Consider the following 26,679-nt stretch of genomic DNA (forward strand, 5'->3'; position numbering starts at 1 on the left):
CATAAGGATCCCAGCAACAACCTGTGCAGCCCTTGTAAATTAAGGCAGTGTTGGATATCAATGATGCTTCCACCAAATATTCACACTTTGGACACAGTTTTGAAATGTTTACTTACACTTTGCCAGTTATTTAGACAATAAAGACTGTATGTTGAGTTGTTTTTAGAGGACAGTAAATCTGTACTGATATACAAACTGCACATTGACTACTCTAAAATATATCCAAGTTTTATTTCTGTAGTATTGTCCCTTTAGAAGATATAATTGCTGAAATGTGAGGGATGTACACACTTTTGTGGAATACAGTATATACAGTATATAGCATATAATTGAGAACAGTAAATAAATCTACCACAGCTTTGGCCTTCCCATTTTGCCTTTAATATCGCATCAAGTCTTTGTAAATAAATCTCTGTTAAATTAACATATTTGGATTTAATCCTTTGGAATTCCTTTGCCTTTGGATTATTCTTTTAGGAAACCATGTCTTTGTTGATTTTGATCTGTTCTTTTGGTTAGTGTCATGTTGAAATGTGAAGTTCCTTTAAATTTTAAGCTTTTTGACAAAGAACAAAAGATTCTGTGCCAAAATATCTTGCTATTTGGATCTATTCACTTTCCTATCTCTCTTGACAAGTGCCAGCTGAAGAATAGCGGCCCCAATGCATAATGCTACCCTCACCATGCTTCACTGTCGGAATGGCGATCCTAGATAATCGATGCACAACCTGGCGTGAAATTGCACAACTGACAAAGTGCACTGATGTCGAAGTGAAGCAGGCTGTCCTAGGAGCGTTCAGGCATTCTGACAAATCTTTCTGCCGGATCTTTCCAGGCATTAGTTAAATGCTGGGATAAGCATTTAATAAAGCATAAAGCATACAATAAATGCAGTTTCCACCCCTTGAAATTTTATTTTATCACTTCAAAAGTCCCGGTTTGACTTATAAGTACCTTGTACAGTAGAAATGCAACCCCAAACATTATACAACTACTACAGCAACAGCTGACTTTCGGATAGTTTTAATCAGAAACTGATGGCAGGTGAAATCCATTTACCTACAGGCCTAATATTGAATGTAAATGGGTAACTCTGAGGACAGTTAGAGCCCCCATTATAAAAGGTTGTGTAGACATATACAATCTGGGTGTTGTAGGTTTTTTATTTAAAACGTTCCCAATTGTTAAATATTTATTTATTTTTCTTTGGATTTTTGTCTGTTTGAAGATAACATTAAAATGTAACAAGTCTGTAAATGTTGTTATTTCTTTGTTTGTTTTCTTTATATTCTAAAACCCTGCAATTTTAAGTGTGTGTGGACTTTCTGTATCCACTGTATTTCTATTCATAAAATTTAAGGAGTTTTATCATGTCTACGGTACGTGTTGCATCTGGTTTGATTCTTCATGTCTAATCTGTATCTTAATCTGCATCTGGATTTCAGTAAAGTTCCTTTATGTCAGTGTCCACTGTTAAAAACACTATACACAAATTTTTAATTTAACTAAAATATAGTTTGTTACAATATTCAGTTTATACCTTCTCTCCTTTTGCTCCAGGAAGTCCAGCCACACCAGGATAACCAGACTCTCCCTTCAGAAAAAATAGAGCAACTTAAAAAAAATGTAGTTTGTTAAAGAACTTGCCTATTCGTTTTTTAAACCAATTTTCATGAAGCATTACTGAAGATCACTGACATTTTTCCTATGATTATGTCTTTAAACAAATTTGCCCTGATTCATTCCCATTTACTAAAACTAAAACTTTTACTCTTATATCTGTCATGAAGAAAACAGGGTTTGCCACACAGTTTGTACTATAACTGGACATTTATTTTGCATGCATTATTTGATTTTAGCAAATGCACAAAAGAGACAGCTAACATGGTTCACTACTAGCACCTCGACAAAAGGACAGTTAAACGTACCTTTTCAGCCCGGCATTTGCATTGGTCAGCGGGTTGTTGGGTTGGCGTGGACAGCATTTGGTGCTTGTAACCCGGGAGCAGTGGGAAAGGTGTAGAAGCATGTGTTTTTCTAACAGCACACTGGTCAAACAAATGATAGAATAATCTGATCATTTCTGAAACTCAAAGCTTATGTTTTACATTTGAATTCAGAGTACACTTAATTTGTCAAATTACTCCACTGATACTGTTTTAGTGATGCTGTTACCACCGATCTACATAAAGAATCAGTCATGCATAAGTCCACCGGTAGTACCATTAGACCTACACAATATTTTTCAGGTGGTTCTGATGTCAGGCCTAACTGGTGTATTCATTCAATTTTAATCATCAGCCCTTTTTCCATCTCTTTCAGTCTCCTCAAAAAATACTTGAATGGTAAGGCCAGTCCTTTTGCTTTTGCTATACACTGAAGTCATTTGGTTTTAAAATGATCAGAAATGTATTTCCTTATATTTACATATTGATGTGTTAAAGAACATTGCATGTTTAATAGCAGACCATTACATTTTAATGTAAGTTTGAATATAGAACTGTAAAGTAAAGGATGGTCTTAAAGTAATTATCACATGATTTAAGGTAATGCAGAGAAAGGGGGGATTTTGGATTGTTAGGAACCAGTGCTACCTTGTTTCCACCCCCTTGCCGTTAGTTATAATGAAGCAGTCGGGCGGTACACAACGAACGTTCACTGTAAAAACCTTTTATAAAAATGTTGATAGTGTAAATTTTGGCATCATTACCAGACATCATGATTGTGTCCCGTGTGTTAATTTTGAAGAAACAGATTCAAAGAACAACATGCAAACATATCATATAGTGTTAAGCTGTTTCTTAAAAATTACACATTCATGTGGTACCACGAGACACGTTCCTGATGTCCTAACTGGTAATAATGCTGAAATTCCCCTTGCTCAGCATTTACACTGTCACCGACTTTATAAAAGGCTTTACAGCGAATACCTGTTGTGCACCACTCCACTGATCCATTATAACTATTGGCAAGGGATTCGAAATGAGCTCACACTGGTTCTAAAAATCGCCAAGGTTTTTGACTTCTAGTTCCAGAATCTCACGTTTCCCTGCTCCACCATGTATTTGCTTGCAAATCCCTGTACTGGGCATGGAAATGGAACCACAGTCCATAACAGTGACACAAGATTATGATATAAGTAGTAAACTGTCTTCCACAACCCAGGTAAAGGTGTGGTAAAAGATTTTCTGCCAAACAAAAAGGTACAGTACTGTGGAAATGTTTTAGGTAGGTGTAAAAAAATGCTGTAAAGTAAAAGTGCTTAAAAAAAATCTTTTTTTTTTTTTTTTTTATAAAAATAAAGAATTCTACAAATATCCATTTTTGAAAGCATTCATACTTTACAGCATTTCTTCGCAGTAACTTTAGCATGTACTGTATATACTGTATATAGTATAAAAAACTGTCTTACTAAGGCTCCTGATGCGTCACAGCAATTGTCCTCTTCGGCCACTTGGGGATCACAAAAGATTAGAATCTCCTGAAGCTCAATCTACACAAAAAAGAAAGGGTTCTGAAAATACTTGCACATTTCGGGTAGAACTTAGTATAGCTTACAGATAGATAGATAGATAGATAGATAGATAGATATAGATAGATAGATAGATAGATAGATAGATAGATAGATAGATAGATAGATAGATAGACAGACAGACAGACAGACAGACAGACAGACAGACAGACAGTCAGAGAAGTATAGTTTCTGAAATGTGGTTAACACAAAATGTGAAAAAGAAAAATGTTTAGATTTCATTCCAGTTACACTGACAGGTACACATTGTCTTTGGAAATGAATTGGGCAAATATATTACATCATTTTTAGATGTTTCCAGAATTCATTCACATTTTTAACAGATAACCATGACTACACGATATACACTATTTTTCACCTGGTCATAAGTACGGTATGTGATTTTTGAGCATCGCATTCCACATTTAGTCCTATTTTGCTCGTATAATTCCCTCCACTCTTCTGGGAAAATGTTTCACTAGATTTTGGAGTGTGGATATTTGTGTTCATCAGCAACAAGGGTGTAACGAAAGGTAGGTTCTGATGTAGGTGAGGAGGCCTGGGGTGCAGTCAGCGTTCCAATTCATCTTAAAGGTGTTCAGTAGAGATCAGATCAGAGCTCTATAGCAGGCTACTCAAGATCTTCCTCTCCAAAGCATGTAAACCATATCTTCAAGGAGCTCATTTTGCCATGCTGGAACAGGTTAGGGTTTCCAAAGTTCAAGTGAATGCAACATTTTATTATAGCGCCATCTAAAGACTTGTATAACTGAGTGCCTCCAGATTTGTGGTAACAGTTTGGGAAAGAACCATGGGAATGGGAAGGTTCTTCACTAGATTTTGGATTGTGGCAGTGGTGAATTTGCCCATTCTGCCACAAGACCATAGCAAGGTCAAGCACTGATGGGGAGAAAGTCTGAGGTGCAGTCAGCAGTCTAATTAACCCTAAAGTTGATCAGAGGGTTGAGGTCAAAGCTCTGTGCAGGCTCTTAGTTTATTCCACTCCAGTCTCTACAAACCATGTCTTCATTATACTCACTTTAAGCACTGGAGCTTTGTTATGCTGAAACAGATTTGGGTTTCATTCCTTGTTCCAGTATACAACTGTGTCCTTTCAACTTTGTAGCCAAAATTTAGGGAAGCTGTACATGGCCAGATGTCCACAGACCGTGTCCACAGACAGTGATCTTATAGTATGTATATTGCATTTGTTTTAACACTTTTAGTTAGCATTTATTTTTGTAAAAACTTACATCCACTGGTCGTCCATCCTCCACCCTGGAGGTGATCGATGCACGTCCATCCAAGTCTACTGCGTCTCTATCTCCCGTTAGACGCGTCTCAATCAGCTTACAGTCAATGTAGACTGCTACAGTAGTGCTTTGTACAGACACCCCAAGTTTATGCCACTGGCGATCAAAGAGGATATGCAGATCCCGGTTTTTAAATACATAGTAGAGTTTGTTCTTCAGAAAACCCATTGCTGAAAATTCAACCACTTTTTTAGCTCCATCCACTACTAGTGATACCTATTAAAGAAAAACACACACATTATAAGTTAAAGCACACTGAAACTCTAATGAAACTTTAAATGATTTTTAAATGAACATTCAAGAAACACTTAAGGTTATATATACAGGCTATATCACACTGACATCAGTTTAGAAACACCTAGACCTTTATGGTTTTTAAGAGACATATAGATGTTTTTTGTTTGTATACAACAAACTAGATAGTTTAACTGTATGAAGATTTACTTTCACCAAACAAATATGTACATGTACAGATGTTGAACTTCATTTTCTTTACACACTCTTCTCATCCGGACAGTTCATTTCTCAAGACATACAGCTGAAATACTTTGCTATGCCTCTTGTAAAACTTACCAAAAGTGGAGATTTATTTCTGACCTTGCAATCCAGTTCATCCCAGAGAGGTTCAATAGGATTTAGGTGCAGTGACTGGGCAGGTCTTTCCATGATAGATAATGTTTGCACTCTAAATAACACTTACTTGGACATCTGCTTTAGGTCATTGTTCTGAATGGTGACCATGTTTGTTCAGGTTCTCCAACCTTCCCTGCTCTAAAACAACCCCAAATCATTAAGCTTCCACCTCCCTGTTTTATTGTGGGGGTGAGGCAGTCTGCTAAAATCTTCTCTCCTGTTCTCAGCCTCAAGTAAGTTCTTCTGTTAAAGCCAGAAAATGCCAGATTTCTATCCAAAACTTTCTTTAAGTCATTCACTGCCCAATTCTTGTGTGTTTTCACATTTTACTTCTTTTGTTGCATAGAAACAAAATTAACATGCATGTCTCCATTAAAAACATAAAAGTCTAGGTGTTTCCACTTAATTTTCTCATACTTGTGATTCTCCAGTCTGGTCAATGAGCTGCCAAATAAACCAGCGATCCTTCTTTGTAGTTTTTCGGAGTCGGAACGTAGTAACCAGGGAATACTCATGAGACAGTCCATTTGGAAACACCAACCTACAACCATCAAACTTACATATCTGTTAAATGTTCAAAAACAATTCAATTACCGTAATTTCCGGACTATAAAGCACACCCATATATATGCTGCACCCGCTAAATTTGACAAAGATTTTTATTTTAAACATAAATAAGCCGCACCTGTCTATAAGCCTACATTGTCTACATAGAAACTAATGAACTTTACACAGGCTTTAACGACAGTGTCTGTTACACGGGTGAAATATGTTGTGGCTCCTTTAGGAGCAGAGCGGTATTTTGGGAATAGGCTGCCGCCGCATTTTTCTGCTATTACTGCATGTGTGCAAGACTGAGGAATATGTCCTTATTATTTTCTGATGCTCATTTCTAAGTTTCTTTGACTAACCAGTAACGCTGTTGCCAAGAAAAATAAAAACGCGTTACAACGGCATGTATCTAAACAGTAGCCTACCAAGAAAGTCATTGTTCACTGTCTTCCTCCTTCCTTTCACAACTATTTCTCTCGGGAGTTTATCTTTTGGCATCATCGTGCGTTTAAAAAAAAAGTTTTTTCTCCCGAAGCCGTGCAGCTCAGAACACAGGTGAGGTGCGTTTTTTCATTTCCGTTCGGAAATTTTATTGGTCTAATGTTATGGGGTTCATTTTTTTGGCTTGAAGTTTGTGAAACAGGGAAAAACTAGATATTTTAAATGTTACTGTCACTACACGCAGTCTTGGACCAGTGTGACCAGACCAGTGACCATTATACCCATATGTGCTTTTTTATTACTCCATTCCAAATATTTTCCCCATTTTATCAACACACTCTAATGGGAAGGTTTTCCACTAGATTCTGTGGTGTGGCAGTTGACAGTAACTGCAAAGTTTGAGCATACAGAGACATCCAATACAATTGTGTCCTTCCAAATTTGTAGCCAAAATTTGGGAAAGTCCCACCTATAGCTGTGATGGTAGATGTCCACAAACCATGGTCACCTATTCTATATATTGAATTTGTTTAAAAACGTTAAGTTAGTACTCGTTAGACAGTCTACTTGGAAACACCAACCGAAAATCAACAAAATTACATATCTGTTAAATGTTCAAAAAATAATCAGATCTTTTTAAGTTAAATTAGATAAGATTTCTTCTTTCTTTCTTACATTAAAAAAATCAAACAAGAATGCAATATGATAAAAAAAAAACGGTCAACAACAAGAGTATACTTTTTTCTATCGGCTTCTCTTGTTAGGGGTCGCCACAGCGGATCATCCGTATTCATTATCCGCATGTTCGATTTGGCACATGTTTTTACGCTGGATGACCTTCCTAACCCAACCCTCCCCATTCATCCGGGCTTGGGCCCGGCACTAAGAGTGCACTGGTTTACCAAATCCCCCACAAATGTGACCACTTTCCATCCCCGACAAAACCAGATCCATTCCACTGACAAAGATGAACTGTAGATGTTACACACTACACACAGTCTTGACCCAGTGTGACCAGGCCAGTAACTGACAGCTTTTGCTTATAACCATTTAATTTGTCCTGCTACACTTCCATAATCAAACAAAAAAATCTTCATAATTCTCATAATAACAAAAGATCTGTGTTGTGCCCTTTTTTCAACAAAGGTCATCACCAGTGACCTCATCACATCTCGCACTGCACCTGTCTGAGATCCTCCAGCACTGCTCGACTGGTACCACCTTCTCTCAGAGAGGTAAGTACACTTCAAGGCTCTTCTCTGTTCTGGCACCAAGGTGGTGGAATGAACATCCCCTAAATGTCAGTACAGCAGAGTCCCTGACTATCTTCAAGTGACGACTGAAGACCCACCTCTTCCTGAAACACTTAAATTAGCACTTTTAAAGTTTGTAGAATTCTAGGGTTAAATTTATATTAAGTTTGTAATCTGGAATACCAGTGTAGATTTTTTCATTACTAGAGATTTAAAGCCCTTTTGTACGTCGCTCTGGATAAGGGCGTCTGCTAAATGCCGCAAATGTAAATGTAAATGTAACAAAGCATGTCTCACTCCATGCCGGGACTCCCCTCCCCCCAATCCGTCAGACCCCCACCACCTACCCCACCCCACATGCTTACACACACACTGTTACCACCTGCTGCATCTGAGACACCAATGCAGAGATCACAACATCATCTAAGATAAGTAACATTAACATGTGCTGTATACATTCCTTAACCTTGTGCTCCAGTCCATCTGATCAAATGCACAGTATCACCATGTGCTTGTTAATATTGTGAACAGCAGTTACACTAAATCCTCTCAACTGCTTCTCTTTTTCTACCCATTCCTTGGCATCCAGAGATTGGGCCAGTTGTGTCCCAAAAGATTTCGGACCTTCAAAGAGAAGATGCCAACCCTGCAAGGATCCCGAGCCATCTAATGACGTACCAGCACCAGTTGGATCTCACTTTATAAAGATTTTAGACATCGCACTCTAAAGATAAACAACCTCGAATAAAAATTCTACTTTTGTTGTTTCTCCATCATTTAACATTTAAAGGATCAGGCATGGAGGATTTGGTGTCGAATCTATAATGATCTCACAGGTTCAGCAAATTTATGAGTTGCTCAGGAAGTCCAACTGGAGACAAGACATTACTTTTTTAACCACACACTCTGGTGCTCATGATATTTCTCATCAATTTTAAATGTAATATTAATGCACTTTGTTCTATAATTCTTACATTCTGTTAAGCTTCTTTTAAACAAAAAGTCCACTGTTAAAAGATCTATAAAATATAACTGAATTGAACTGAATCAAATTGAATGCATTCATTGCACACATAATAAATTTTATTCTCTACACATAATAATCCTGTAGACATAGAATTAATCCTGCACACATAATCATAAACCACACAAACCGGTTAGTTAATAATATTTTGAATGAAATCAATCACATTTATATTCAAACTTTTGTATGATCAAAATGACTCCATTTAGTTGTGATTAATGAGTTTTATTAAGCATAAGAACTTTTTTCTTCAAAACTCTGCATATTGGGAAAAATGCTGATGGATTCCAACATGTTTACTTCACATTTCTTTAGACAAAAATATAAATCATACAATGCTCTCTTTATGTAGACACTGGGATCGATGACTCACAGGCAGATGATTCGCCACTGAGCCGTCAATCATATCGTGTTTTATAACTCCCACCATCCGAATGACAAACAAAGATCATTCACATTCTGCCTTTGTACCTAACTAACAAAAAACATAATGCCAATGAATGTATACTTGCAACAATATGGTTGCTATGTGTTTTCAATGCAGTTTTAAAATAATTATAAAGAATGCTCTTATGAGAAATGCTAAGCAGGTGTAGCATTTAGCCTAATATAGTTCAGCTATAAAGTTACAAATAATACATTTCTGCCTCAGTGGATGATCTGAATCCACATTAGAAAGTCTCATTAAATATAAGAAAAAATATTTTAAAAAACCCTCCTTGGTGTATTAAATCAAGTTTTAAGCAAAAAAAAATTCTTTTTGCATTATTTATTTAGCAACATTATAAATTGTCTTGTGATGATAATTATAGAGGGTAAGAATGGGAGCTTTGAGGATGGATTGGACTGTAGTTAATGTCAACAGTCTGCTACACTGTCTCAGGACTACTTTTCACTTCTGATCATCATCACTGTACCCCGCAACATCGTATATCTGTTATAAATGGACATTCGGTGCAACCCAGATGAGGATGGGTTCCCTCGAGTCTGGTTCCTCTTAAGGTTTCTTCCTTATGCCATCTCAGGGAGTTTTTCCTTCACCACAGTCGCCACCGCCTCGCTAATCATGGACAAACTTACTTATAAAGAACATATTCACTTTTAATCACCACATTATCTGTGTAAAGCTGATAATGTGCACAAAAACTGCAGTGTGCCACAATTTTAGCCCCATTGCACCAACTTGACAAACTGCATATTCTTTTTAATTAAGAAGAGTGGATGCTCCAAATATAACTTTTATTTTAATTAATTAATTCATTTTACCTTCATGTTCATGTCAAAATTGCTATTTTTATACGCTCTAAAGAAAAGACCTGGCTGCCTGCCTGAAGGTGAGGGGGAAGAAGGGGTTTTAAGACTTGATCAATACCCTTGATCCAAGGTATGTTATGCCAAGACACAAGCACTTCAGCAAAGTGAAAGAGAAAAAAGTATTCAAATAAGGTAAAGTCCTTTTCATTTCTGAAATATTTAAATCAATTTATTATATAAAGTCCCTTTCGTCAATTTTCCACGATAACTACCTATTTAAAGACCTATACCTTGAAATAAAATTTCTCATACCGTGAAATAGATTCAGATTCAAACCGCGATAAAACGGGGAATTACTGTATCCCCATTAACTCTGCCCACATCGGAAAAGTATCAACATCAGACATTCTCCACTAATGTGTTTTGCAAGCTGCTTCTATATGAGGCTGTATCAAAAGGTGTCGAGACTAATGGTGATAACTGGTGCTACTCTGACCATGTGCGTGACCACGTCCACCATTTCATCATGGACAGCAACTTAGAACAAGGAGCACACGTAAAGTTCTGCATGAAACTGGGCAAATCTGCCACAAAGACTTTCAACATTACATAAGTTTGATATACAGAGATGCTGAAATGAGTCGTTCAAGAAGAGCAGAAGAAATTCATTGGAAGATAGCAAGAGATCGGATGAATGCCAGCTGGGCTGATACCACCTCGTAAATATAATAAGAGAATAATGTGGCATGAAAGAACCCACTGGACCCCGTGTGACTCCATCTGCCTGCACAGCAGACCTAAGTTGCAAGTAGAAGAGCATGATAACATGCGTAAGTCATATATAGTACGTAATATGTCAAAAGACAATTGGAAATGTATTAGAAAATGCTTCATTACAGATCAGATCAACAGAGGAAAAGAAATTATAGGACCTAGGCATAGCTTGGATATTTTAAAGGCATATAGAAAAAGCCCTCCAAAAGATTTGTTACATTAAAGAAGTTCATGCAGGTTTCTTTTCACTTTCTTAAATCTTTAAAGAGACCTAAAATTGCAGAATTATCCACAATACAGTACTGTGGAAATGATCTGTCTCGTTTATTCATTCACTTTTAGGGAGAATTCTTTTCCTGATCAGAATAACGTTGGATCTCAAGTAACACCTGGATTAATGCAAGAAGATACGCTACATGGAATGCCAGTCTATCACACAGGACACTATGGAAACACACACATTCACGCAACGGTAATATTTAGTCACCAATTTATCCATTGTCATATTTAGGGAGGTGGAAGAAAACCCATAGTCAGATGGACAGAATGTGGAAAGGAGAAATATTATTTATTGTGACACCACATCATCCACTTGTCTATAGCAGCTATGAATATTTTTAAAGTAGACAAATAATGTACATTTCATAGAAAGTATGAGCATTGTGAAAAATAATTAGCAGATCAACAAATTAAAAACTCTCTGTCCTCAACGGACTAAAAAGTGGTAACAGAACTCATAAATCTGCTTTTGGTACATAAAAAATTATTAATACAGTATATTAATTTAGACTTGAGGCACTGCACAACACAGCAGGATGATTTGATATCCTATTTATGGTGCTTCAACCCTGCTATTACTCATCTCAAATGTTTTCTCCATCTTTATCTAACAATATTATAGTGCATATGTGTATTCTGAATAAATATTTCAATTCAATTCATATTATTTGTATAGTGCTTTTAACAATAGACATTGTCTCAAGGCAGCTTTACGTGGCTCGAAAACATTGTAGATGTTTGTTATATATAATTGTAAGTTTGCATGAGGAGGAAACCTTGAAGGAAACAAGACTCAAAAGGGACCCAACTTTATCCACAACATGGAATGTCCATTCATTGCAGTTCCATCATTGTTAAGGTGTGCAGTGATTAAATGGTGTTTAAATGTAAAAAGTGGTCCTGAGTCAGTGGAGAAAACTGTTAATATTAATTACAGTTTAAATCCATCCTCAAAGTTCCCTCAAATCGAAACAAAAAATGGCACTATAAGTAAAGAGTGAGTGATTTGAGCCCTTTCTCGTCAAACCTGTGTCTTTCTGTCTTCAAATCAAAGCCGCTATTGTGGGTTTTAGTAGGCAAAAACTTATTTTTTTGAGATTTTGGAGCACAAAAGGACATGGAATGTATGAACAACAATTTGAGCTTTTAATAAACTGAAACAACCCCATGTTGTAGATTCTAGCAACTCTAACTATCTACAGCTGAAATATGTTACACTAGGCTCCAATTGGATATTTAGCAGGAACAGGACTACATTTACCACATGCCCTTATCCAGAATGACATACAATTATCTCATTCGTACAAGTGAGCAGCTATAGGATTAAGGGCTTTGCTTAGGGGCCCAAGAATGTCATCTTAGTGTGCCTGGGATTTGATGTTCGGCTTCAAAGTCTAATGCCTTGACCACTAGGCTACTATATCACCATCTCACCATCTCCCCATCTCCCATTGACTATTGGTGAAGTCTGGCAGTGGATCTGAATGGGTTATGTTGCCAGAAGCTGACTCAAAGCCAATGAGAAAGCACATTAAAAATATAATTTATAGGTCATTTTGCTGCACAAGTACCATGAAACGCAGATATAGCTGGATGTGCTAAGCTATTAATCTTCAACACATAGACATGGAACACACTATCTACTATTTTAAGTATATACTAATCAGCTAAAAATGCAAACCTCCTCAAAGCTACAATCTGAAATTAATGTACTGCAACATTCATTTGTTACAGTGCATTAATTTTAGATCTTAGCAGATTATAGCAGGCACAGAAGCTTGCATTTCCAAACAATCTGCTTATCTACTGATGTGGCACTAGAGGCATGGTCATGCCATTTGTGAATGGTTTGCTAAGGCCCAAAAGATGGAGTGTAACTTCCTTGAATGAGCTTACACCTTGGTTAATTATCACAAATCTATTTATATATATGTATTAAGAGTAAAGCGATATCACAGAGAGAGAGCAGTAACTGAGCACAGCTGAGCAGAAGCAAGCCGAGCCCAGCTCAGTGGCACCCCAGGCAAAAAAAGCTGCATGTGCATGCTACTGTTGGGTTGATAAGCAAAACACAGAGCCACTTTGTTTAAAAAAGATGGATGAGAAAAGAAAAGCCTCACAAAAGCAACTAAATTCATATTAAAACTTTCTCATCTAAAAAAAAAAAAAAAAAGCTATCCACATGGCATCACGTCTACAGAAGCAGGACCTACTTTCAACCAACAACTTGAACCAAGCACATCATGTCTTCCTTTTCCATGTAACAGTATCATTTCAAAGTCCGGGCCAGTAAACACGATCCAAGACCTGAAAGAGGAGCGCAGCAACATTTCCTGTGAGTAAAGTGAGAAATGTTTGGAGCACGAGCTCCACTGACATGTCCAGCTGACAAGCACCATCACCTGTCAAAGCTTGTCCATAATTGCAGGCTGGAAAGAGAAGGGGTGGTTAAATGCCCCTAGTATCCCCTTCCCTTCTTTCCCTCTATCTTTAGGCTCATAGATGGCTTCTAAGGTCTAGGAAGGAACATAAACACAACAGGAAGCTGCAAGCCATTCAAGCTTAGGTAAAGCAACAGATCACCAATCACCTGTTCTGGGGCCATAACAAAGATAACCTGATCAAGATTGTAACAGCTGGGTTTAAGCCACACGTACCTCATATATTTCCTGAAGCTTTATATTCTTTGTAGGCAAATACAATGTTTTTTCCAAACACCATTTTGTTCCTGTCATTTGATGTTAAAACAAATCTAAACACTACAAATTAGAGACCAAAAACAAAGCTTATAGCTTTTATACAGCAACTCAAAAGCTTTTTTTACTGAAGCTTTTTTGTAATAATCAATTACACAGTAAATAGCAGCTATTCTCTCATTACAGCACAGATTTTCCACCTAATTAAAATGTCCTGTCCTATAAACACAGAATCAAGTTCTCCAAGTAAACCAAGTCCACTGTACATCTGCAACTTAGTTCAATACAAATAATTTACCAGCTTACCTCAGAGTTTATTCTTATTAGCCATATTATGGAATGATCTCTCAAAGCAGACTATACTGAGTACGTCCTGTATCATCCGGCCAGTGAGTCTGCCGCTGCACTGGTCGGCCATTCATCCGGGTATCAGTTGACCCAAAGTCAAACTTACACCCTGAGAAAATATTAGTTTGCAGCACAGAAACTAAATATTATCCTGGCACATTTCCAGGAATTGAGCAGTGTCAACCATATGCTGATTAAAGGTGCTGCTCTGTGGGTTTTTTCTGTGAAACCACAGAATTATGCAATTAACTTTTTTCCTCTTTTCTTTATTTTTTGGAATACAGTCATTCCCAGATAATTTGCGGTTCGAAACTCGCGGCTCGGAAAGGTTCTCATTTGGAAACTAACTAACAGCAAGTTGTGGATTATCCTTAAATGCGCAGGGAATCCGCAGCGGGACCGATTGTTCAGGACCGTTAGGTATAACGTTTAATGTTAGGAAAACTATGTTTTCACTAAAGAAATTTCATAAAATATTTTAAAACACATTATTGTATTAAAGTGACATAATGTCTAGATGAATTCACTATCATAGGGGCTGCGGGGGTGATGTCCAAAATTCGCAAATTTTCAGAACTCGTGGCCTTTGAACGTAACCCCCGCGAGTTCCGGGGGACCATTGTAATGATCCATTAAAACAGCATCTCCAATTCAGACAAAGTCCCTATTACCAAACAAATTATATTCAAACTGCATGCAGAAAGGGCTGCACCGATCAGACATAACATCATCACCACCTGCCCAATATTGTGTTGGTTCCCCTTTTGCTGCCAAAACAGTTTTGACCTGTCAATTATTAACAGCATTAACTTTTTCAGTAATTTGAGCTACAGGAGCTCGTCTGACCAGCCTTCGCTCCCCACATGCATCACTGAGTCTCAGCCGCCCACGGCCCTGTCACCGGTTCATTCCTTGGAGCACTTTTGATAGATTCTGACCACTGCAGCCCACAACAGCTGCAGTTTTGGAGATGCTCTGACCCGGTCGTCTAGACGTCACAATTTGTCAAACTCACTCAAATCCTTACGCTCGCCCATTTTTCCTGCTTCTAACACGTCAACTTTGAGGACAAAATGTTTACTTGCTGCCTAATAGATCCCACCCACTAACAGAGACCATTATGAAGAGATAATCAGTGTTATTTACTCAACAATCATAATGTTATAATGTCATAATGTTATGCCTGAATTTTGTATAACAAAATCAAATTTTCATATCACAAAGGCTTTTAAATAAATTAAGCAAAATAATACTTTAAAAAGTGAAAAGACGTTTTGGAGCAACACAAATAACAGCGGATAGACTTTCATTTATACCCCAGCTGTTATTTGGGGGTGTATGAAGGCAAATCTTAGTGTTTCTAAAGCTCACATGTGGTTCAAAGGTCATATAGACATATACACTTGGAAAAGGTCTCATATTTTGTATATAAAAGAAAAATCATGTCCAGCTTCTTCCATTGCTTCTGCTCTCACAAATACAATCTCTTTTTGCCACTACTATGAGAGGACAACTGGCTTGACAATGACCTCAGATATCATCTAACTGTTTTTTTATCATCAACTCGCTCAGTTCTGATCGTCTGCATACCACTGACGCTTAGCATTAGCACACCTACCTGTATTTAATCCACTGACACTCTTCCTGTGTCATGAATTTTTTATTTTTGATAGTTTATGAATGATTTCCTTACAGCATATATATATATATATATATAAAACCTACATATTATATATTTTATATAATTAGTTTGGTCGCGTTGAGTTTTGGACTTGGCTGGACCAATAAAACACCTTCATTCTGCTCTTTTTCAGAAATTCTGTTGTAAATCTGTGAACATTCTGTTCTGCTTTTTGTAATTTCTCTGAACATTGCACGGTCTGAACCTGGGGTGAATTTGAATGGACGTCCACCCCTGGGAAGACTGGCAACTGTCTTGAATGTTTTGAACTTATGAATAAACTTTCTTTCGGCTTCTCCCGTTAGGGGTCGCCACAGCGGATCCTCCGCATGTTTGATTTGGCATATGTTTTTACGCTGGATGCCCTTCCTAACGCAACCCTCCCCAATTTATCCGGGTTTGGGACCGGCACTAAAAGTGGCTGGGGGTGGTTCCCTGACCGGGGATTGAACCCGGGCCGCAGTGGTGAGAGTGCCGCATCCTAACCACTAGACCACCAGGGGACCTTTATGAATAATTATCCTAATTGTAGAATAATGGGCTTAAAATTGTTTTAAAATGGCCTTATAACCCTTAATTGTTGGGCAGCAAAAAATGCTTCATTGCTGATGTCTTTCCTCTGTGGCAGTGTGCTAACACACACACCTGAATGCTCCAGATCAGCAAACGACTAAATCTTTGCCTTTTATTTAGTGGGACACATTTGCTAACAATCAAATAAAAAAGGGCATTTGATTAGCACAACCTGGCTACTACCTATCCTCTTACAGCCTATGGAAACTTTAAAGGTGTACATAGCTTCTCAGACATGACTTTCCCATTGTACATTTTGTAAAGTACTTACTTGTAAACTAAAATGTTTCATACCACCTCGTAAATAGGTAAAGAGAATAATGTGGCATGAAAGAACCCATTGGAACCCATGTGACTTTATGTGACTTCTTTCTAACATTGTAAATTTAATAAAATAAATGATGACAAGTTATAATATGTCAGGTGGTGTTGTTTATTTGAGATTGTATTGACCTAATTCTAAGACCTGATTTAATGATTTCATATGTTTAATTCGTAATTCTAATATGTCAAACCATAGAATTGAAAATTCATTTTTACATGACTATATATCACTTAATATTTTCATATAATTTTCAAAATAATTTGAATATTTTTTTTTTTTATATTTTATTTTATACTTATAATGGACATTTGTCACAAAGCATCTGTAAAAAATAAATACATACATTGAGAATATAAATTTTACATCCATAAATGTTTCCCTATAAATTCATCCCTAATGAGCAAACCAGAGGCGACGGTGGCACGGAAACACTCCCTTATAGCATTACCATAGCACGAGAGTATCGCATGTGACATTATTTAACAAGTTCTTACCTTACTTTCTTTAATATCGTTCAGCTCTGAACAGAACTGTAATAGCAGCACTGCTAACTGTTAACAGCTTCTTATAAGCAGTGGTGTATTTGAGTAAATGTATTTAAATATTGTACTTAAGTAATTTTTGCTACTTTCTAGTTTTACTGAGTATCAAAGTTATAAAGTTATTGACTCTGTACTCAAGTACATTTATGAAACAATTTGTGTACTTTTCACAATATTTTAATTGACAATGACCGTTATTAATTACATTTTGCACCGCTGTTGAAGACGTCATTGAGGCTCAACACTCCTCTACCCGCATCTGCAGCCTGTGACCGAATGAGTGGTGCATCAAATCTCACTCAGCACTGAATATTCGGCTTTACTTTATCCAGAATTATTTTATTTTATTTTATTTTTCCATTGAATACTATTGTTTCTCCCACTGTGTGACATGAAACTGTTATTTTGTTTGTTAATTGAAGACACTATTTTGAAAGATTGCTTTACTACTTTGTCTCTTTTTTTTTTTTTTTGACCAACTTATTTGATCTTTTTTTTATTCTGGAATGTTGAAGCGGCTGTTGTGATGATGGTTACTGCAGTGTTGAGGTGTACAGTTTCATATGAATTAGTAACCTCACAAATCAAATGTTTTTGGCTTTTCACTAAAGTGTCTTGGTTTTGAGGACAAGAGCATCTTTTAGCCTGCGTTCAATACTCACCTATTGTTCAAATCAGACACTTCTAAGTCTTTTACTTACCATAATTTCCGGACTATAAAGCGCACCCATATATAAGCTGCACCCACTGAATTTTACAAATATTTTTATTTTAAACATAAATAAGCCGCACCTGTCTATAAGCCGCAGGTGTCTACACTTTACACAGGCTTTAACAAAAGACACGTTACACACGGTGTAACGGGTGAAATATGTTGCGCTTCCTTTAAGAGCAGAGTATCTTGGGAATAGCCTGCCACTGCATTTTTCCACTATTACTGCATGTGTGGAGACCAAGGAATATGTCCTTATTATTTTCTGATGCTCATTTCTAAGTTTCGTAATGCTGTTGCCAAGAAAAATAAAAAAGTACGAGTTTTGGAAACCTGTCTGTGCTTATATGATTTCTGTTGTAACTGGAGTTAGCGCGCTCTCCCTTTACCCAGACTCAACGCGTTACAAGGGCAGTTTTTTGGCTTGAAGTTTGTGAAACCGGGAAAAACCCAGGACAAATTCATAAATTAGCCGCTTCGTTGTTTAAGCCGCGGGGTTCAAAACGTGGGAAAAAAGTAGCGGCTTATAGTCCGAAAAATACGGTAAGTCATATTGAAATTGTTAAGTATAGCAGTAAGGCATCTATATTTTTATTCAAGTATGATTTTCAGATACTGAGACTTGTAAAAGATCTGTACACATATGAAATAAATAGACCAAACCCCAGATAATGTATTCTTCATAAAAACAAAACTTACTCAGTGGCTTTGACCAGGGGCTTGCTGCCTAATCTGAAGAAAGGTCTGTCTTCTGTACTTGTTCCCTTCCGGAGAGCAAACTTTTCTGCCAAATCAAATCCTACAAAAAGAGTGGGGGAGGGTATGTTAATGTTATACAATATATTTCATTGAAATGTTCACCGGCTCGGACATCGACCTTTTCGCTTAGCGAACAGTTTCTCGCCTCAGCCTTGGTGGAGAGAGCATCTACCGTAAATTAAACTTCGGTCTGTGAACAATATAGTGTTATTTAGCGGTCAATATAACAATTTAGTGCGTGTATATTGTATATACTATACTTTGTTTAAAGTGTAAAGTCTTTTTTTTTGTTTAAATTTGTGAAAATACACTAGAAATATGGTTCCAAAAAAAGCTAGTGATGTGCAGGCCAAGCAGCGTGTGATGATGGAGACAAAGAGAGAAGTTATCTCTAACGAATACAGTAGAATCATTTTTTTTGTTACTTTTTTAATGTTTTTAATTTATACTTTTTACTGTATTATACAGTATTATTCATGTACCTGTATTATTTTATGTATTATTTAGTATTAATACTGCTTAAAACAGGGCAAAAATGGTTAATAAATGGGTATCGGTGGAGGTCGGAAACGGATTAATTGGTTTTCCATTATTTATTATGGGATACATTCAGTTACATTCACTCTTCGACCTTTTCGCATTTCGACCGGTTTTAAGGAACGGATTAAAGTTGATAAGCGTAGATAGATAAGAGTATTTCTAAAATCTACCTGTGTATTCATGACGGTCGTTCATGTTGGAATGCCATCCTTTCTCCAGTTTTAAAGGAGGACATAAATGACCTGAAACATAAATATTTGTTATAGGACAAATTCCAAGAAACAAATAACCATAATGTATGAGATCTTTTTCACATTTGATCAAAAAGATGTTTGCCAAAAATATGTCAAATTATTGGAGCCAAAACTTTGCTATTGATTAAAGGCTGGGTTTCTAGCAAATGGATGAGTTTGTTGCTTATGCAGCATTGTGCTGAAATGAATACGCAGTTGAAATTCTCAATTTACACACATTTTTATTAGAGGCAAATATTAAAGGCTTAATATTTGCTCAGGAAAGCATGAATATATACGCATCTCGAATGAATACAGTTCTTAAAAGCCGACTTTGTTAATACACAGTGATTGACATGATATTGTATATTATATAGTATCTGATCATACAGTAATCTACTGCTACACTTGGGGATAAAAAGGATTCATAGCAGTGTACGTGTGACACCTGTCCTGGTGACCTCTATGTCCTCTATTATACATTTATAGAGCCACAAAGTTCATGTCAGAAAGTATGTGCTTGTAGGCACTTTAAAGAAAGCAAGATTTTTTAACAACAAATCGTTTATTTACCCTCCTGGTTAATTAAAGAGCTCATTTACACATACGTGTTAATTAGGGGTGATGTTTTATTTTTAATCCTTCTTCACAACTAAGAGGTCGACTTTACCTTCTTTCATACCATGTGTGAGCTAAAGTTGGCAACCTAAGCAACATGATGCCACCAAAGCAAATACATTTAACAGCTCTGGTGTTTAGAGATACATTTACTAGCCATGGTGTGAAGCCCACCCACAGCACAAATACAACACCAATCACAGATTCCCTGCTGTGAAACATTTGTTTTAGCAGCAAAAATAAAAGATAGTTAATAAAACAAACAAACAAACAAAAAAACAAGAACAACAAAAGGACTAGACAACATACATATGTGAAGCAGACCTGATGGCTCTGATCTACATACCTGTTTTATTATTTACTGCCATGCCAGCAGTCAAAGGAACGGCATTTACTACCCAGAAGAAAATCCATTTTAACCAGTGACTCATTTCTTCACTTGACCATGAGAAAGGTGGTACTGGATATCTAAAACACAATACAAGTCTTATATGAGTTTATTCATGACGTGTTTCATTTCAAATAATTAACTGCATTTCCAAAAGCGAGACGTCGTATTTAAAATGTACAATCGAAAACATACTAAAAGAGCATGGGTGTTACTTATGCAGAGTTACTTAGTATTGTGATAAGCAGGATGATTAGACATGCATTAAATAAACAGATATAATATATAATATGTGTGTGTGTGTGTGTGTGTGTGTGTGTGTGTGTGTGTGGTTGATCAATCCAATCATAAATGTGTGTGTGTGTGTGTGTGTGTGTGTGTATGTGTGTGTGATTGATCCATCAATCATCAATAAGTGTGTATGTGTGTGTGTGTGTGTGTGTGTGATTGATCCATCAATCATCAATAAGTGTGTATGTGTGTGTGCGTGTGAGTGTGTCATCCTCATAAAGTTTTTCCGTTGAACCTGATCCCATCCTCCGTTTACCTGTCTCCTGAACCTGAGCCGCGCTCGCGCTCAGCTGTGCATCCGTCTCAGATGTGAGGTCACATATTCCATTAATAAATACACCTCGTGGCTGTGTCCCAAACCGCACACTACAGTACTAGTATGGGTTGCCATACGGAGGTACTATTTTGACTTGCTTTTTAGTGCGGTAGTGCGCGGTTTGGGACGTTGCCCGTGGATCACGTGGGGGATGAGCCCGAGCGTCTCTTTAACACTTGGCTGATGAGCGCACAGGAAGGTGTCACATCACTTACCACGGGACAGCGTGGAATGTCCTGACTACAGTCCGTGGTGTTGACTGGGCACAAAAATCAACTTATGAATAAATCTCGCAGATGTGTGTGTGTGTGTGTATGCGTGTATCTCTTGTGCGCGCGTGTTGTAATTCCGGGCTCTGGGCATGTCTGAAGAAACTGCTGCCTGCATTACACACTGTGAGGTGGGGGTGTCTGTGTACAGTAGAAATGACAGTAGTATTACACAGCGCGCGCGCGCACACACACACACATACACACATGCATGCACATGCACCATGCACGCGTTATCCTGCGCACTGTTCAGCTGCACATATGAGCTGAGATGACTGTGTTCCTGCTGAAAGACGTGCAGAAACACATTATGAAGGAGTTTTGGTTCGAGGCCGACATCATGCGAGGCGCCACAGGAATGAAGACACATGCACATTTGGAAATGACACACACACACTTGGCGAAGTAGGCGAATACTCTGCTGAAGGAGCACTAGCGCAATAAAACAAATATAACAAGGAATTAAACAAATATAAGAAGGCATCGTACTTACATCTGCTGAGAAAGTTTTTTCCCCCCTGAAGCCGCTTGAAGCGCTGTTTTGAACGCGCCTGGTCTCCACAGCGCACACGATCGGAGGTAAAAAGTGAGAATGGAAGCTCATGGAGGAAAGCGTGTCCTTATTAGTCTCACTGACTGACCCTCCTCCTACACACACACACACACACACACACACACGCTTAGTCACTATTCTACACCAGGACACACAGCTCCATCACCTACACACACCAACATACATCTCCACACATCTACTTACATCTACACACATCTACACACATCTACTTACATCTCCACATCTACTTACATCTACACACATTTACACACATCTACACATCTACTTACATCTACACATCTACTTACATTTACACACATCTACATCTACTTACATCTACACATCTACTTACATCTACACACATTTACACACATCTACTTACATCTCCACACATCTACTTACATCTACACACATTTACACACATCTACACACATCTACTTACATCTACACACATCTACTTACATCTACACACATTTACACACATCTACATCTACACATCTACTTACATCTACACACATTTACACATCTACACATCTACTTACATCTACACACATCTACTTACATCTACACATTTACACACATCTACACACATCTACTTACATCTACACACATCTACTTACATCTACACACATTTACACATCTACTTACATCTACACATCTACTTACATCTACACATTTACACACATCTACACACATCTACTTACATCTACATCTACTTACATCTACACACATTTACACACATCTACACATCTACTTACATCTCCACACATCTACTTACATCTACACACATTTACACATCTACACATCTACTTACATCTACACACATTTACACATCTACACACATCTACTTACATCTCCACACATCTACTTACATCTACACACATCTACTTACATCTACACACATTTACACACATCTACTTACATCTACACATCTACTTACATCTACACACATTTACACACATCTACACACATCTACACATATCTACTTACATCTCCACACATCTACTTACATCTACACACATTTACACATCTACACACATCTACACACATCTACTTACAGCTCCACACATCTACTTACATCTACACACATTTACACATCTACTTACATCTACACACATCTACTTACATCCACACATTTACACACATCTACTTACATCTACACATCTACTTACATCTACTTACATCTACACACATCTACTTACATCTACACACATCTACACATCTACACACATCTACTTACATCTACACACATCTACACATCTACTTACATCTACACACATCTACACATCTACTTACATCACACATCTACTTACATCTACACACATCTACTTACATTTACACACATCTACTTACATCTACACATCTACTTACATCTACACACATTTACACACATCTACTTACATCTACACACATCTACTTACATCTACTTACATCTACATCTACTTACATCTACACACATTTACACACATCTACTTACATCTACACACATCTACTTACATCTACACATCTACAAACATCTACTTACATCTACACACATTTACACATCTACTTACATTTACACATCTACTTACATCTACACATTAACACACATCTACTTACATCTACACACATCTACTTACATCTACACACATTTACACACATCTACATCTACACACATCTACTTACATTTACACATCTACTTACATCTACACACATTTACACATCTACTTACATCTACACACATTTACACACATCTACTTACATCTACACACATCTACTTACATTTACACACATCTACTTACATTTACACACATCTACGTACATCTACACACATCTACCGGTACTTACATTTACACACATTTACACACATCTACTTACATCTACTTACATCTACACACATTTACACACATCTACTTACATCTACACACATTTACACACATCTTCTTACATCTACACACATTTACACACATCTGCTTACATCTACACACATCTATTCACATCAGCATACATCTACACACATCTATTCACATCTACACACATTTACACATCTACACATCAACATACATCTACACACATCAACATATATTTACACACATCAATATACATCTAAACACATCTCCTTACATCTACACACATTTACATATATCAACATATATCTACACATTTACACACATCAACATACACCTACACACATCTATTCACATCAACATACATCAACTCACTGTGTACTGCATCAGATATATATGGTTGAAAGGACAATAAAAGCTTCTTGATTTGACTTGACTACACACATCTACTTACATCTACATATTTACACACATCAACATACATCCAAACACACCTACTTACATCTACACATATTTCCACACATCTACACACATCAACATAAATTTACACACGTCTACACACATTTACACACATCTACACACATCAACATACATATAAACACATCTACTTACATCTACACACATTTACACACATCAACATACATCTACACACATTTACACTCATCAACATACACCTACACACATCTATTCTCATCAACGTACATCTAGTTATATCTACACATCTACACAAATCAATACATATCTAAACACATGTATACACAATAACACACATCTAGACACATCTACACACAACTACAAATATCAACACATATTAACTTACATCTACACACATCTAATCACATCTACACACACACCTACAAATATCAACACATATTAACATACATCTACTCACATCTACACACAACTACAAATATCAACACACATTAACATACATCTAGTCACATCTACACACAACTACAAATATCAACACATATTAACTTACATCTACACACATCTAATCACATCTACACACACCTACAAATATCAACACACATTAACATACATCTACTCACATCTACACACACCTACAAATATCAACACACATTAACATACATCTAATCACATCTACACACAACTACAAATATCAACACACATTAACATACATCTACTCACATCTACACACAACTACAAATATCAACACATAATAACTTACATCTACACACATCTAATCACATCTAAACACACACCTACAAATATCAACACATATTAACATACATCTACTCACATCTACACACAACTACAAATATCAACACACATTAACATACATCTAGTCACATCTACACACAACTACAAATATCAACACACATTAACATACATCTACTCACATCTACACACAACTACAAATATCAACACATATTAACTTACATCTACACATCTAATCACATCTACACACACTACAAATATCAACACATATTAACATACATCTACTCACATCTACACACACCTACAAATATCAACACACATTAACATACATCTAGTCACATCTACACACAACTACAAATATCAACACACATTAACATACATCTACTCACATCTACACACAACTACAAATATCAACACATATTAACTTACATCTACACATCTAATCACATCTACACACACCTACAAATATCAACACATATTAACATACATCTACTCACATCTACACACACCTACAAATATCAACACATTAACATACATCTAGTCACATCTACACACAACTACAAATATCAACACACATTAACATACATCTACTCACATCTACACACAACTACAAATATCAACACATATTAACTTACATCTACACACATCTAATCACATCTACACACACCTACAAATATCAACACATATTAACATACATCTACTCACATCTACACACACCTACAAATATCAACACACATTAACATACATCTAGTCACATCTACACACAACTACAAATATCAACACACATTAACATACATCTACTCACATCTACACACAACTACAAATATCAACACATATTAACTTACATCTACACACATCTAATCACATCTACACACACCTACAAATATCAACACACATTAACATACATCTACTCACATCTACACACCTACAAATATCAACACACATTAACATACATCTAGTCACATCTACACAACTACAAATATCAACACACATTAACATACATCTACTCACATCTACACACAACTACAAATATCAACACATATTAACTTACATCTACACATCTAATCACATCTACACACACCTACAAATATCAACACATATTAACATACATCTACTCACATCTACACACACCTACAAATATCAACACACATTAACATACATCTAGTCACATCTACACACAACTACAAATATCAACACACATTAACATACATCTACTCACATCTACACACAACTACAAATATCAACACATATTAACTTACATCTACACACATCTAATCACATCTACACACACCTACAAATATCAACACATATTAACATACATCTACTCACATCTACACACACCTACAAATATCAACACACATTAACATACATCTAGTCACATCTACACACAACTACAAATATCAACACATTAACATACATCTACTCACATCTACACACAACTACAAATATCAACACATATTAACTTACATCTACACACATCTAATCACATCTACACACACCTACAAATATCACACACATTAACATACATCTACTCACATCTACACACCTACAAATATCAACACACATTAACATACATCTAGTCACATCTACACACAACTACAAATATCAACACATATTAACTTACATCTACACACATCTAATCACATCTACACACACCTACAAATATCAACACACATTAACATACATCTAATCACATCTACACACAACTACAAATATCAACACACATTAACATACATCTACTCACATCAACACACCTCCAGACACACCTACACACATCTACTCACATCAACACA

General features: G+C 36.7%; 1 protein-coding gene across 3 annotated transcripts in view; it reads right to left on the minus strand.

Moving 5' to 3' along the window:
* LOC124381484 (collagen alpha-1(XIX) chain) overlaps positions 1–21,917 on the minus strand; it is a 118,810-nt gene extending 96,893 nt beyond the window's left edge. The window contains exons 1-9 of one of the 3 annotated variants that reach the window (XM_046843184.1): positions 21,819–21,917; positions 20,408–20,529; positions 19,381–19,452; positions 18,611–18,710; positions 5,875–5,998; positions 4,765–5,040; positions 3,413–3,493; positions 1,929–2,048; positions 1,541–1,594 (exon numbers count right to left, since the gene is read on the minus strand). In XM_046843184.1, the coding sequence (XP_046699140.1) occupies positions 1,541–1,594; positions 1,929–2,048; positions 3,413–3,493; positions 4,765–5,040; positions 5,875–5,998; positions 18,611–18,710; positions 19,381–19,452; positions 20,408–20,492 (912 nt within the window). In that variant the 5' untranslated portion in view covers positions 20,493–20,529; positions 21,819–21,917. Of the gene's footprint in view, positions 1–1,540; positions 1,595–1,928; positions 2,049–3,412; positions 3,494–4,764; positions 5,041–5,874; positions 5,999–18,610; positions 18,711–19,380; positions 19,453–20,407; positions 20,530–20,996; positions 21,041–21,271; positions 21,354–21,818 lie in introns of those variants that run through there. The other 2 variants (XM_046843186.1, XM_046843185.1) reach the window with 2 other exon arrangements.
* Positions 21,918–26,679: the final 4,762 nt, after the last annotated feature.

Source organism: Silurus meridionalis, chromosome 28 (genome assembly GCF_014805685.1).
Source record: "Silurus meridionalis isolate SWU-2019-XX chromosome 28, ASM1480568v1, whole genome shotgun sequence".
Taxonomy (NCBI): Eukaryota; Metazoa; Chordata; class Actinopteri; order Siluriformes; family Siluridae; genus Silurus; species Silurus meridionalis.